This window comes from Dermacentor variabilis, chromosome 4 (assembly GCF_050947875.1).
Source record: "Dermacentor variabilis isolate Ectoservices chromosome 4, ASM5094787v1, whole genome shotgun sequence".
NCBI lineage: Eukaryota > Metazoa > Arthropoda > Arachnida > Ixodida > Ixodidae > Dermacentor > Dermacentor variabilis.
Genome location: NC_134571.1, coordinates 223,355,430 through 223,371,178, shown reverse-complemented (window position 1 = coordinate 223,371,178; position 15,749 = coordinate 223,355,430). Strand labels below are relative to the sequence as shown.

The 15,749-nt window shown below is 44.7% G+C and overlaps 1 protein-coding gene across 3 annotated transcripts in view; it reads right to left on the bottom strand.

Moving 5' to 3' along the window:
* The window catches only part of LOC142580123 (protein O-mannosyl-transferase Tmtc3-like), an 870,647-nt gene that overhangs the window by 71,374 nt on the left and 783,524 nt on the right, over window positions 1-15,749 (bottom strand). For all 3 annotated transcript variants that reach the window (XM_075690944.1, XM_075690943.1, XM_075690942.1), the window contains 2 exons: window positions 15,622-15,708; window positions 14,184-14,257 (listed from right to left, as the gene is read on the bottom strand). In XM_075690944.1, the coding sequence (XP_075547059.1) occupies window positions 14,184-14,257; window positions 15,622-15,708 (161 nt within the window). The remainder of the gene's footprint in view (window positions 1-14,183; window positions 14,258-15,621; window positions 15,709-15,749) is intronic.

Sequence of the window (15,749 nt, the reverse complement as noted above, 5' to 3'; positions counted from 1 at the left end):
TTGAAGAAGTATAAGAACAATGATGAATTAGGCGAGTTGGTATTCAATAATCATTCCTACAGCACAAAGGACAAAACTTGAAGGAACCACAGCAAGCACAGGACCATGTTTCTGACAGGCAACTGACGTTTTATAGATCGGAAAAAGCTTTTTTAATAGCAAATCATATAGGAAAATTCTGATACACATTTATATTGACATAATAAGTTTTTATATTCTATGTATAAGATGTTTGTTAGTCTGATAGGAGTTATATTAGTCCAGTACATTTGTTTATTATTTTTCTCTCACTCCAATAGGAATTTACACTGAGCACATATTAGTCTATAGGTAGTTTGTATTACTGCCTTTATACATTGAACCAGAAGAAGGAAAACCGAGGGCCCAATTTTTATTAGCCATATCGTAAGAAGCCAACAAAGAAACCAAGGGCAGCATAGGGAAAATTACTTGTACTTACTAACTGAATTGGAAATTGAAGATGGAAATTGAAAATGGAAATTAATGTGGGTAAATAAACAACTGCCTGCAGGTAGGGCATGAACCCACATCTTCGCATTACGCGTGTGATGCTCAGGAGGCACATGTGGGTTTGCTGACCCATTGTCTCTTCAGTGAACCCAAAGGGATCCTGTGATGCCTGAAGGGACATCTGCCGTCAAGGGCACGAGCGGTGGCATTGGCTAGCACTCCCAGGTTTAGTTCTAGCAGGTAAGCATAAATACCTCAGAAAGTGGATGGGAAAATGGCGCCATAGTAGCTCAATTGGTAAGAGCATTGCACGCGCAATGCGAACATGTGGGCTCGTACCCCACCTTCGGCCAGGTGTTTTTTCCTCCACTTTCATTTTCATTAATTTATCATTTCTTTATATCAATTAGTAAGTACAAGTAATTTCCCCCATGCTGTCCTTGGCGTCTGTTTGTTGCCTTCTTATGATATGCCTACATATACAGTGTGACAGATGGTACTTGCTTAGTAAAAAAAATATGCTTTAGACCCACTGCAAGTAAGGACTGTTACAGATGCAGCTTTCTGGCCTTGTATGTTGCAATACCAAACTATAAAGTCATGCATACTTGTGTTGGAACCCATATTGAAATTAGACTAAATGCCAGTTCGTTTTGATGGAGGTAAAGGTGTCAATGGGTCTTAATAGGTTCCAATTTCAATTCGTCCGTTGAGTATAGTGCCTGCGAAGAAATAAAATAGTTAACAATAATGACAGAAAAATTATAATTTCAGTTCTCAAATAAGATATGTTTGTAGTTTGTAGATATTTTTGTACTTCACCCATTTATTCTTCACCATAACTAGAAAAAAGCACGAAAAAGACCGAACTAACCAAACAAGCGCAAGTGACGCGAGCAGACATAGTACGAAATGAGTGGTTGAGCGGGTACGCATAATACCAGTTTCTCACACGCACTTCACTGAAGGGGCCGCTCTCATTGGTCTCCGCCTATTATGGCTTGCATCCTCCACCTCCCACTCCACGTTCGCTCTTTCATCTTCCGCTGCGTTCATTCGCCCCCCCCAAAATACGCGCCACCTTACAGAAAATGGCTTAAGTGCACACAAAACCAATATGCTGGAATGGGTGCCGTTCACACACCTCTCGTAATATTCTTCCACCATGGTTCTTCTTATGGGAACATATTAGGTAGGCTTTTATTTGTCAATATCCTTACAGGCTGCTAGTTCACCTATAGGAACTTTTGCTAGGATAGGCTTTCTCCTCATGCATGCTCATCGATGTGCCATATCATCACTGTCATTATCTAAGAATTAAGAATAATTCAGTATAAAAGTAACAGTGAAATCTGTTAACTAAGCAGACAATCTACCAACAGCACCATTTTGCTGTTCAAGAAATTTAGCTACTGACAGCTGACTCACATATTTTCCCGTTCCTTGGTATATAATGTCTCCATCATATCCTATTACTATTTCCCTCTATATTTCCAGAAGAAAGAGAAACACTGGAGGCATTACAGATCAGTGAAAGCAGAGATAAGCATGTAAATGCATCGGTCCTGTCTCTCCTGTGGCCTCCGTCCTTTGTGCTGCAGAAACAATGAAAAAGTATTAGTCCCAATTAATCTACCATGTGATACATGAAATTGTAGTGTAATCTTTGGTGTTCTAAAGGAAAATAAAGCACAAGCAATTTCTGAAAAAGATTTTGATAATTCTGATCTGAAATTTCAAAGCAAATTTCAATTCAAAGCCCCAAGAAGAACATCAGAATGACCATTTTGTGATTTCACTGAAAGGTGCCAGGAGCGAATAATGTGAAACGTTCAATATAGGTGCATTTCCCATGATTTTCATCTTCTACAAATTTGCTCCCTCAATGAAATATTGCTATAACATTTTCTGAGATGAATTTTAACGCATGTTAGACCTAGGATGTCTGGGAGCAACCAGACTCCGCAAATAAATGTGTTTTCATATCAAATCAAACTTTATTCCAACATTCGGGATGATTATGCAAAAAGGAGGTATGCGATGCAGACAGGACACAAGAGTAGAGAAGTGGACAACACGAATGCCGACTATCAACTGAAGGGAGCACTGACGCAAAAAAAAGAAAGAGGACTCAAAACTCATCTGCGCAAGCTCAGGAATGGTATCACCACATGTCAGTCGGGTACATGTGCCGGTCTACGTGAGAGATAACCGTTAAGGCACTTAATCTCTTCCTTATGTAAAGTAATCGAAGGCTGACTCACGCATGCACTTCCACCACTATAGATATGCCATGCCTCCCCCAAAAGACGCGTATCTTCATTCTTATGCCTGCACAATATCGCGCATTCATCTAACTCTGGCGTGCAGTTACAATCTTGGCAATTTAGGGAAAGATTAGAAGGCGATCCACCGGTTAACGGCCTTTTATGTTCCATTAGCCTCTGATTGATACACCGTCCCGTTTGCCCTACGTAGAACTGGCCACAGCTAAGGGGAATTTTATAAACCACACCCATACGACGGTCAGTAAACCTGTTGTTCTTATTGTGCTTCACTTGACAAATATCTGGTATTTTTTTTTTGCCTTTTACCTGCTCCTTTTTCCTCTGCACAGCAGTGCATATCTTACCTAGCTTATTGGGAGCAGTGAAAGCAACATTAACATCATATCTACTTGCAACTTTTTTAAGCCTGTGCAACACTGAATGAATATACGGAACAGCCACTACTCTTTTTTTTCTATTACTGCTTTCTGTAATCACGTCCGTTCCCCTCAAAACTGACTTCTTTAGGCGCGCAGCCACAGTGGCCACTGCTACACTAAGATAACCTGCTTCTAATAGGAGCCGGACCTTCGCATTAAAACTGGTGCTCATTTTGTGCATGCAGGACCTGGTGATAGACGACTTAAGGCACAACATGGCAATTCTGTTTTTTACTTCTTTGGAATGCTTGGATTGAAAGTTTAGCAATGGCTTCGAAGATCTTGGGGAGTACAGCCAACAAACGTGATTTTGTTCGAAGACCAAGGAAATGTCAGGAAACTGAATTACGCGTCGCTGAGGAAATTCCTTGGTAAACTTTAATCCTCCTCCATAAAGTTTATATTGCTCACTTACTGAGGTAGCAGCAGAATCGAATTCTTCCCTATTGCAGAAAATCAGGTAATCATCAACGTAACAAAATATCTTGATAACGCTATCACCTAAGGCTTTCTCTAAGCAGCTGTCAACCTTACTCAGGTAAATATTGCTAAGAATAGGGGCAACCTTTGAGCCAATACAAATGCCTGATTTCTGCAGAAAAATGCCATGTCTCCACCCAATCAGCGTCGACTTCAAGTACATTGAAAGAATTTCTAGAAAAGCTCCCGTGGAAACACCGCATCTGTCAATAAAAGCCGACTCTTGCACTTGTTCTTTAATGCACTCATTTACGGAATTTAGCAACCCGTCATGCGGCAAGGAATAATACAGGTCTTCGATATCCATACTAAAAGCTGTACAACCACCAGGATTTTCCTCTCTTAAATACTGACCTAGTGCCTGAGAATTACACAAGCAAAAGGGGTCTGAAAAAACTAGTGAAGCTAAGCAGCTCTGTAGGTAACTAGCGACACTGACCTGCCACGTCGCTTTCGCTGACACTATAGCACGAAAAGGAATTTCTTGCTTATGGGTCTTCGCCGAGAAAAACAGTTCTAAGGTGAGGGATTTTGCTTTCTTGACATTAGAGACAACCGTTTCAAGATTATGTCTTGACAGGAGGTCAACCGCACGTTGCTTAATTGCCGAGGGCTTAAGTTTTGCTGGCTGTATATTCTTTTCTGTGGCTGAAATTGCTTTTTCAAACTAGGAAATCTTTGAAGCAATGCCTGTCAAAATGGGGAACATCCAATGCCTTCCTCATATACACTCGAACCTCATTAAAACGAAGTTGAAGGGGCAGCCGAAATTGCGTCATTATTACCACTTATTGCAATACGTGTATATGCCCAACGGAGTGCACAACAGTAAACAAGGAAATAGGAAGACAGACTTGCAATCCACGGAACTACTACACGGCCACGCATGCAATGAAATTTGAATAAAGTAACAAAAGAATCATCTGCATATGGAGCTCTTGCATTGCCCAGGGGGCGCTGCAAAAAAAGGTGCTCAAAAGCGCCCTCTGTCCTAAAATGGGTCGTACCAAGCTCGGTCATCTGCTTCGGAAAGCACGTTTACAATATGGACCCGCCACTTTCGGTTGTGTTGTATCACGGCCTGCAGCGAATATCGGGCGCCGAAGATTTTTTTCAGGGGTGGCACGCTGCGTAAAGGCAAGAAATTATGCAGTGCCGAATGCGTGTACGCCGTTCAAGAATTAGGTGGCGTACGCCGTTCAAGAATTAGGTGGCGAAGTTTTAGCACGGTGTCAATCGCAAGTGAAGCGAGTCGCGTACGAAGTAGAACTTCAGGTAAGGTTTGCACGCTAGCTGCCAGATTCAGGCGCACAAACGCGAGGAAATGCTTGCCATAAATGAATCCACAGCAGCGACAAGCAGACATGTGTACGGAACTGCTCGAGCACACGACGGTACGCGCCGCGACTGCTCGAGCGCACAATTGTACGCGCCGCGACGGCAGCGGTCTTTCGACATGCCGCGAAACGGCGGGCCTCCTGCAATCTTTGTTGACTGCATGCCGCTAAACAAGTAGTCATGCCTGCGTTGTAGTAGCGGCCATCTGTCCCTTTTAGTAACTAATAATAACGGATGCAATGCATATGAGCTCGCACGTACGTGCGAATTGCGCCGCAGCGCGAGCTCGTGCGCTGCTCGCTTGATGTAGCTTTTAATGACGGCGCTCGAACATCGATGTGCTGCAATCAATATTGCCTTTCTTCGCTGCCTCAACGTGCTGGCTTGAGATCAAGGATGAGCGCATTTAACTCTCTTAATCTGTGCTCCTCGTAGTGGAGTAGTGAATTGTCATCGAATGAGCCCGACCATTTGTGCTCATTCGCACACACCTGCTGGTCACTTCACGTACGTACCACTTTGCATCGGTTGAATTGTTAATTGTCGCTGGGGCCGGGTCTCGAATCGTGAATTACCAGCCGTGCCCGCTGCTATGTCGGTCTGCTGTCGGGACTGTAGGTGCAAAAGACCAAAATTTAGAACGCAGGTAATCAGGCAAGCTTCAAGACAGGCGAAGCAGTCAGCATGGCGCAAAGTTTCGCTTACTCAGCGCGACGAACTGCAGCTATGCAGCGCGCCAGACGCTCCACTTCGTGAGGCCTTGAAGGAAAACGGTAGAATCTGATGTTGGGATTCAGGCCTTCTTGTTCATGGCAACCCACGACGCAGAAGTAATGACGGTGAAGCCTTTTCGAGGCTGGGCCAGGCCCCGCACACTCTCAAAAAGTTCAACAAATGGCCACAGAGGGCGAAAAATCAATCAAGGTAAGGCGCGAGTCAGGAAAACAAGACAAGGGATACGAAAACTCAAGACCTGGTGGGATGAAGAGGTTAAGAAGGCCATAAAGAAATGTCAGGAAGCCTCCAGGGAACACAGGTATTCCAAAAGTAAGGGAGAACCTGAAGCAGAAGTAGAGAGGAAATGGGTAAACTACATAAAATGCAAAAGGGAAGCATCTTATTTGATCAACGAGAAAATCAAGACAAAAGGGTCCCAATGGCTGTCAAAAATAAGCAATAAAAAAGATAAACAGGCAGCTAGAAAATTCTGGCAACATCTGAACTCCTTGGGTAATAGGACAAGCCTAGAGCAGAGGTATATAGTAACAGCTCAAGGTACTCGGTTAGAAGGAGAGGCGGCAATGGAGCATATAGGAACCATGATGAGGGAAAAATTTACAAAACGGACAAATGGTACATGCAGTACGTCGGAGAGGGATAGCCCGGTCAACCCACTGCTTTCGCTTGGACAAAAAGAGTGGGAAATGGCGGAGAAGAGGGTACCAAGTAGCACATCGGCAGGCCCCGATGGTATTCCAATTATGTTAATAAAGAAATTGGGCCCGAAATCTAAGAAAGCATTGGGGGAGGTGGTGAGCAAAATGCTAGTGGATGGTAAAGTACCTGACGAATGGAGGCTAAGTAGGATGAGAATGATATATAAGGGAAAGGGGGACAAAGCTGACATAAATAACTACCGGCCTATAACAGTGACGTCAGTGGTTTACAGGGTGGTTATGCAGATTATAAAGGACAGACTGCAGGCATGGGTAGAGAACGAGGGGGTACTTGGAGAGCTACAAAATGGGTTCCGGAAGCATAGGAGGCTAGAAGACAATCTGTTCTCGCTAACACAGTGCATTGAAATAGCTGAAAAGGAACACAGACCCCTATGGCTGGCTTTTTTGGACATCAAGGGAGCCTATGACAGTGTACTTCAAGAGAGCTTGTGGGGCATTCTGGAAACATTAGGAGTGCGAGATGGAGTAACCAATTTCTTAAAAGATATCTATGAACGTAACCGGGTGATTATACAATGGGAAAAGCAGGTTTCGGAGCCTGTGATGATTCGGCGGGGGCTTAGGCAGGGGTGCCCATTGTCACCTCTGATGTTTATGCTGTACCTACAAGGTCTAGAGGCCAAAATACAGCAAAGCGGACTCGGCTTCAACCTATCATTTCTCAAGCAAGGAAAATTGATTGAACAGTCATTACCAGGAGTGATGTACGCGGATGATATTGTATTAATGGCTGACAATGCAGAAGATCTGCAGGAATTAATGGACATATGTGGTACAGAAGGAGACAGGTTAGGCTTGAAGTTTAGCAAAGAAAAATCAGCAGTCATGATTTTTAATGATAACAGTTGCGGCGAGCATAAGATACAGGAGGCCACGCTGGAGATAGTCGATAAATACAAGTACCTTGGGGTGTGGATAAATAATGGCATTGAGTATCTGACAGAGTACGAAAAATATCTAACGACTAAAGGTGACAGAAGTGCAGCGATTATGAAGAGTAGGGCACTGTGGAACTACAATAGGTACGAGGTAGTACGAGGGATATGGAAGGGGGTAATGGTACCAGGCCTGACTTTTGCCAATGCAGTTCTATGTATTAGAACAGAGACCCGGCAACAGTTGGAAATTAGGCAACGTGGTGTGGGTAGGCTCGCTCTGGGAGCACATGGCAAGACACCAAATCTTGGAGTGCAGGGGGATCTGGGATGGTCTTCTTTCGAGGGCAGAGAGGCTAGTAGCAAGATAGCATTTGAGGAGCGATTGAGAAAAATGGGGGAAATTCGGTGGGCTAGGAAGGTTTTCAGTTACTTATACACGAGGAATGTTGACACGAGGTGGAGGAAGCGAACTAGAAAATTGACAAGCAAATACTTGGGCAGTAGCGGGGGAACAAGTAAGGAATCATCTGTCAAGAAAAAGGTTAAGGAGGCAGAGAGGGGTATGTGGAGTACAGAGATGCAAACCAAATCGGCATTGGAGACATACAGGACGTTTAAGCAAGAAATAGCCAAAGAAAATATTTACGATAACTCTAAGGGAAGCTCATTGTTGTTCGAAGCCAGGACAGGTGTACTGAGGACTAAAACGTACCGAGCCAGATACCAGGAGATAGATTTGGTGTGCGAGGCGTGTAGAGAGGAGGAGGAAACGGCGGAACACCTGATACTTGCTTGTAAACAACTTCACCCTGCAGTTGAATCTAACGGGGAACTATTCAAATCCTTGGGTTTTAAAGACAGTGAAAGTAGAATAGACTTTGAACAGGTAGAAATAACTAAACGGAGGCTATCTGATTGGTGGACAATATCAACGCAAAAGTAAAGGAGTAAATACATAGGTATGCATGCATATAGAACCATTAAAGGCTAGGTGGCGCGCGCCGCCGCCGCCCGATTCAAAGGGTTGAGCCACAATCATCCATCCATCCATCCATCCATCCATCCGTGTTTCAGCGTAAGCGCGCAAGTGGAGCTACTGTAATTTGGTCGAATACTTTAATTGGTGCTTTTTCTGCTAGGGGCGCTGAACATGCTGAATTTTTTACGTTACACAAACCATTGACATAAACAATCGAGGTGTCTAAGGATGTTTTTTTACCTCAGAAAAATAGGCAGTTGATTTTAAAAAAAAATTTTTTTTTGAAGCTGCTTTTTAGTCATAGCGTCAAGGTTTTTGTACTTGATTAACCACCGACAGCCTATTAGTATCGATGTGTTTCCTGGCCGTTGGCGTTCGAATACTACGGCGGTAAAACATTTTCGAAAGCATGCTGGTTTCGTCTGCGAGTCATTACATAGACTTGCTGTAAAGAGGTCTACTCTTAGCAAAAAATAGTGCCTCATTTTGTTTAGGCGTTGATTATCATAATGAATGCGGCGGAGGTTGAAGGAGTACGCTTGAAGGTACGTTTTTATGCCGTTGATCTCCATAACACCGTAAGTACGCAAACCGATGTCACAGAACAGCCGATGCATCATTGTGTGTTCTCCGTCATCGCTTGTTTGCTGTACGCCCACTAATTCTTCATTTCGTCTTCAAGTGTTGTATCCTCCTTTTGTCCTTGTTCTCTTGTGCTTCACTTACAGTATGTCGTTCCGTCAGCTGTGATGCGCATTTGCAAAACCAATACGTTTGATATAAGACGCAGTGGTTATCATAATTTCACTACACATGTATTAAGCTGGCACATGTGGTTCAGATACAGATACCTGTATGCGGACTTGCACGACGTTGATGCGGAGATTAGAATAGTTATGACACCCGTAAGGAAGAGGCAGCTGACGGCCGTAAGCTGTTGCGTTCTTTCCGCCAAACTACCCGGCCTGGTAGTGCTGTAAAGATGCTGTATAAAAGTGACACGCGGTGACAGGGACATTATTATACTTAGCAGCCGACCGTACGTTTTGTAGCTTAGGTCTTCTTTCTTGTGCGTTTGTGCTACCCTTATTAATGAGCCATCTCTTGACTATGTTCTTGACTATGTAACCGCGTTTGTGTGGATGCGTAGACGTGTGCTTTTTGTTGTACTTGTAAAATGCAAATGAAATATTTTCAGGCTTACTCAATCTTTGGTGTCCTGTGCGTTTATTCCAGTCGAGGCCATCGTGCCATCTGTAGGCCATCGTGTAGCGCCTACACATATATGTAGGCGCTACGTTTGCCACACAGCAACTAAACTGGCGGGAGCATGATCGAGGCGCAGCAGCCAGAAACCCAGTAAAACCACAGAACACCTGGTAAAGCGGCCGCCGTACTGTGCAAAACCCCTTTCCGTTTCCTGTTGCACAGCGCCACCTGTGGTCCCATACTTTAGTTCACGACGCCACCGCTATGCTTATTTCTGTAGCACTGTGGAAGGTACAGTTTCCCTTCTCTAAGTTTGTATAGGTGTTCTGTGGCTGGGCTAGGTCTCTCCGGATCGGCGTCACGGATTCCTTCTGCTCCTAGCATTACGGCACACGGAGAGTCCGTTTTCGTTAAACTATAGGCTGCGACAAGCTCACAGCGTGGTCGGCGTGATCTGTGAGAAGTGACGAGCCTTTTCGCACTCGCAACAGGGCAGAAAAAAGTGCAAATCGACGCAAAACTCGGCCTAGAAACGTGCTTCGCCACAGCCAGGGCTCAATACGACCCAAGCTGGTACGACCCAGATGTCGTTTCCCACGCCGCCACCAGGCGCCGCTACTATACCTCAAACTCCAGTGCAAGACGCCCATGCAACACGTGACCTGACGAGATAGTCTTTGCATGGCTGCCTTCTGTTCCACTGTGGTGGTCGTTCGTGCCCGCTTTCCACTCAGCTTGTCACGGTCAAACAGCATATGGCACACAACAGAGCGCTCTGTTATGTGGTCGAGGAAGCAAGCGAACTTCGCCGTGCTGGCTTGATTTGGCTTGGCCGGCTCGTGGTTTCCGAGATTGCCATTGCGATCTCTGAGGCCATGCTCAGCTGCTAGGCCGTGCGGTGTGGCACAGGGAAAGGGATAAGTGAATGCGCAGCCTGGGCGTGACCCCTGAAATTGCACTCTGAGGTCTCTGAGGCCAGGCCCAGCAGCGACTGCGTGCGCGGCACGCCGTGATAGGCAGAGAGAAGTGAATGCACTAATCCTTCGCACCGCTGCGCATATAGACGTGCAGCTTGGTACGGCTCGTGCAGCCAGGCGTGCGCAAGGGAGATATTGGGAGGTCACTGGAGAAGTATGATAGTGAGCTGATGCTTATCCTCAGGTGTGCAAGTTAGGCACGGCGGTGAGAAAGACCAGTCTTGCTCGACAATCAATTCCACCATGGTTATATTGCGCTTACTTTTACACTGAAGATATTAACTGAAGGACATGACGTCGACGAACGTAGCGCAAGCTACCAACTCTGTGCGAGTTGCGAATCTGCGAGTTGGTAGCTTGGGCTACGTCCGTCCATGTCCTGTCCTTCACTTATCGTCATCAATATCGTCAGTGTAACCATGAACCATGAACGTTCACCAACTAGGCCCCTTCATTGCTTTACTAAACCAATTCGACATGGGGATGCGGGAGTTTTGAACTGCCACGACAAACGAGTGCCGTACCTCACAGAAAGTGATGCAATCTGCGTGCAACAGTCGGATATTTCTTCGGTTTCGGAGATGAATCTAGTTCATTATATGCATTAGCAGGACAATTTCACTTCGTTAAAATGATGTTTTAAATACATGGATCTCTCTGCAGATTTCAAGCAGAATTTTATTGACTTCCTTCTATTTGTTATTTTGTTACATCCTGTTTCGTTATAACAAGGTTCGAGTGCATAAACACAGTGCTGTGTTAACAGACATACGAGCTCACTATGCCAACTGGCCCAATTTATTATGTTTCTTACGCTTGATTCAATGTGCTAGGTCTGCTTTTCTCTGTAAGGAAGCTGGCCTAGTCATGCACTTTAAACTAGTATTGGAGCTTGTGTGTTCTGTGTCCATTATGCTTAGTAAACAATACAACCATTTCCGCAGGCTGTATCAAACGAAAAGCCAAGTCTCTGTGAAAGGTCAGCCTGAAATTGACCGTGTGCTTTTCTAGAGTGAAAGATCTGCACAGTGAAGAAGTCACTAGATTATAATGTTATCTTTTAAGCACAGCAAACCTGATCAAAGTTTGTACAGTGGTTTTCGAGAAATATGATTTCTCCTTCCCCCCGTATTTACATAGGAGCCTTCGAGCTAAAGCTTCCTCTTATGAGGTGAAGCATCACAGAAAGAGGTGCGTTTTATGCAAGAAGAAATAAGAGAAACAGAAATATAACAAATTATCCAACAAAATAAAATGCGGTAATTATAGTTTATATGTATAGGCACTAGTGGAGAAAGAAATGCAGTCAAAGGAGTAACAGTAAAAGATAGCATCAGTGATGTGGAATATACACAGTGAAAAAATGCACCCAATGACTGGTGACAAAGAGAGTGGTCAGTTATCGGCATAAATTCAGAAGGAATAAAGTTCTAGTTATCAGTAGTACTTGGCGTAAATTAATAGGAATGTGTTTTTGAGCCCATACATTCACTATGGCAACAATCACGCTTCGTCTGAAAGGTGGATTGGTCCAAGTGGTTGAACTGTTATGCCTGAACATGCGGTGCCGAAATGCAGGCCAGTCAAGACAAAACAACTTTCTCGCACAGCCTTGGTGCAAGTCTAGGGTGCACCTGCACAACAAAGAGGGCAGTTGCTGCCATGAGCCATGTTGAGACGGTGACTTTGCTGGCCACTAGAGCATATGGTCAAGATGAGACTGTTAACGTGGGGCAAAAGTGTTCTACAACCTAAAAGGAATGATCCTAAAATTTAAGGTTGAGGGGCTGGCACTTATTGTAAACCGTAATTAAGTGTCAAAACCTGATTGTCATTCAATATTAATACTGCATATTTTAGAAAGCCTTTCCTTAAAAAAAAAAAGACAAGAAGAGAGCATCTACAAGTACTGAAGCATGCATATCAACATTTGGAAACATGGCGATGAGAGGTGCATACCAGACATACAAGGAAAAGGATAAATGCATTTTGCTCAAGTGTACTCTCTGCTTAAGACTGCAGAAAACCATCGCTATAATGAAGTGAATCAGATGGCGAAAAAATGTGATATAAGCAGTAATTTGATAAAAGCAACTACCCAAAAAAGCTAAGAAAGTAGAGCTGAAATAGCACAAATCCGCCTCAAAAATCCACCCATGTCACGCAGCACATTTTCGATCGTGATCAACCCAGATCGGGATCGAATTTCTCGGTCACGATGGGCTCCTTTATATAGGAGGTCATGTCTCGGATGATTTTGGGCATGCCAGCTACATGGAGGGCAATGTGGAGTAACATTTGCCTGTTCCACTTTGTGCACTGCTTCCACAGTGCCACTCGCCACTGTGAGAGAGTGCAGCACGGAGGAAATGTGTGCGGGGCAGGGAGGTGGAAGGTGCTGTCGTGAGTGCGCAGCTGGAACAGCATGGACAGCGCACAGGTGGCATGGCTGGCCGCAGAGCCGGGTCGCTCCGTGTGGAGTGCTACCGTGAGTGCACTCCTTGCTCTAAGCGGTGCAGCTTATCAGTATGCTTTGAGTCATCAGCAGAAGCCTATTGCTATGTACACTGCACGACGAAGGAGTCTTCCAGCACTCTCCAATTACAGTACCCATGTGTTGCACTGGCCAATTCTAACATACACCTGCAAATTTCCTAATTTCGTCACCCCACCTGATTTTCTGCCGTCCTCGACTGCGCTTCCCTTCCCTAGGTGGTACCCATTCTGCAACTCTAATGGTCTGCCGATTATCTGCCCTGCGCATTGCATGCCCTGCCCAACTCAATTTCTTCCTCTTAATTAATGCCAGCTAGAATATCGGCTATCCCCTTCTGCTCTCCTTCCCATCTCTTGACATTACATTAATTCGTTCCACCGCTCTTTGTGTAGTCCTTAACTTGTGCTTGAGCTTCTTGGTTAATTATCCTTTGTGTTTGTAACACATATTGCACACTTTTCTATTCAGCGACAGTGGTAAGCTCCAGTGAGGATTTGGTAATGCCTGCTGTATGCACTCCAAACCATTTTTTCTGTAAATTTCCTTCTCGCGATGAGGATCCCCTGTGAGCAATCGACTTAGATGAACGAACTCCTGCACAGACTCTAGAAGCTCACTGGCAATCATGAATTCTTTCTTTCTTGCCAGACTATGCATTATATGCTTGAAGTGGTAAAGGCAAGGCGCAGAAGACCAGGACTCAAGAAGAACACAAACGACAGGACCGGCGCCGGTCCTGTCGCTTGTGTTCTTCTTCTTGAGTCCTGGTCTTCTGCGCCTTGCCTTTACCACTTCAAGCATGAACCAACTAGCCCAAGCAAGAGTTTTACTTATGCGTCATATGTTTTGGTTAGGGTCCTCAATCACATGTTCCAATTCATTCCTAGGTAAGAAACATTTGGAATAAATTGCAACAAATGATTGAGGACCTCAACCGAGCAAATGTAAGAGTAGAATTGAAGAATAATATGCAGAAAACAAAGGTAACATTCAATGCTTGAACTATTCTGGTCTAAAATGCACGCGTTTAGGTTGAGACAGGGAGAAATTTTGAATTAAGAGACAATTTCAGTAAAGCGGCTTCATTATAACGAGGCATTAATGTACTGTAACAGTGCCCATAGTGCCACTCATCCTGTAGATTTGACTGAACTTACAGATCGAAGCAATACAAACAAGATTATTACCTTTCAAATGCCAGCTGACGGAGCTTTGAGTTTCCACTTTCTTGAATAAGAATGGCAGAATTCATCAGCGCTTGCTGCAAAAAGAGCAATAAGAAATAATCAATTTCAATGTCCGTTGTGTTTGAGGCCAATGAGTGCCAACACTAGTCGCCACTCGCGCACTCACCATCAGCCTCTCACTTTCAAAAGCAGTCAAATGGCAGAAATGCCAAACCCCCCTTTACACCATTTCTGACATTTTGAACACATTTGTTAAGTAAGCATGCATGCCGCTTGCAGCATCGTGACAATAATCTTTGGTGAGTGCTACGTGAAGCAGGAAAGCCACAAATTCCCGTCTTCTCTTGGCACGTCATGATTACCACCACAGTGATGTGTCTGACGTCACCGGCGGATTTGTTGACCCGCGAGGGACAAGAGCACCAACGTGACGCGAGCCAGCTCTGTGTTCCGAGAAGGCTGCCGATCGTGCGGCACTAATCTGCCTTCCGCCAAGTCTGCATTCAGGTGGTGTCACACGGCCAGAGGCGGACAGTGGATGTCTTCCACTTCTCTTGCCTGGCTGACTTGTGCCACCCACTGCCGTTACTGTACTCCGTGGAGCACAGCACAGAAAAGTACATGGTGAGGTGGAGAGAGTGCCCGTGTAGAGGGAATCGAGGGCGAGCAAGAAGCGGCAGCGGTTGTGCGGTCATTTATCAAACCCCTGTAACTTTGTTATTTTGCAGTCACTTCAAAAAATCCTTATGGCTGCATGTCCATTGTATATTGGTGTGCAGCCACTACTATAAAACAAATTGCCATGCTTGGAGTAGTTTAGAAGCCCTTAAACGGACTGTATATGCAGCAACAAAGTCAGCCTAGACTGATACAGCATTGTTAAAAATAAAAAATGGCCTGTGACTGAATTGCGGTAAGAAAGAAAATGACCTTGCGATCATTTCAATCTCCTTACTTGTCCTTTGCGTTCTCTCGCATCGTTTGCTGGCACAATAGACCAACTTTTCCAAACATACATTTTTGACCACTTTCTATGGCAGCACCTCAAGCTTGTTCCACATGAGTTACCATTGAAAAAAAAAAAAAGAATGCGCTTTTTTTCTCCACATTCCTCCTCGAACTCCCTCAGCAATGACTTGACCACAATTGAAGGGCAAGTGGGAAGCCTGCAATCCTTGAGTGGTCTTCTTGTTTAACAAAACGAGCTTGCACAGGTAGTTTTGTTAGCACAGTGGGAGTTCCTTAACACATGTTTACTTGCAAGTTAGTGCTTTTGTTGTGCCATCTTGCATTCTGTCCTGTGTGTGCACTATACCGACACTACACAAAGTGCCATGCGTTTCTACATACTTGAAATAAAAGGTGCTTACAGCTGAGCAAAAGCATATGTGACGGCCACAAGTGGCTGAGAAATTTTTCTGTAGCCAGTTTCAATCACCTCGTGATCGGGATCCAACTCCAAGGCCTTGTTGAAGTACATGAGGGCATCGCCTGGCCTGCCTTGCTCCAGGAACACAACTCCAAGCTGAAAGTAGTGCAGGCTCACATGGTGTACCTGACCTTTCA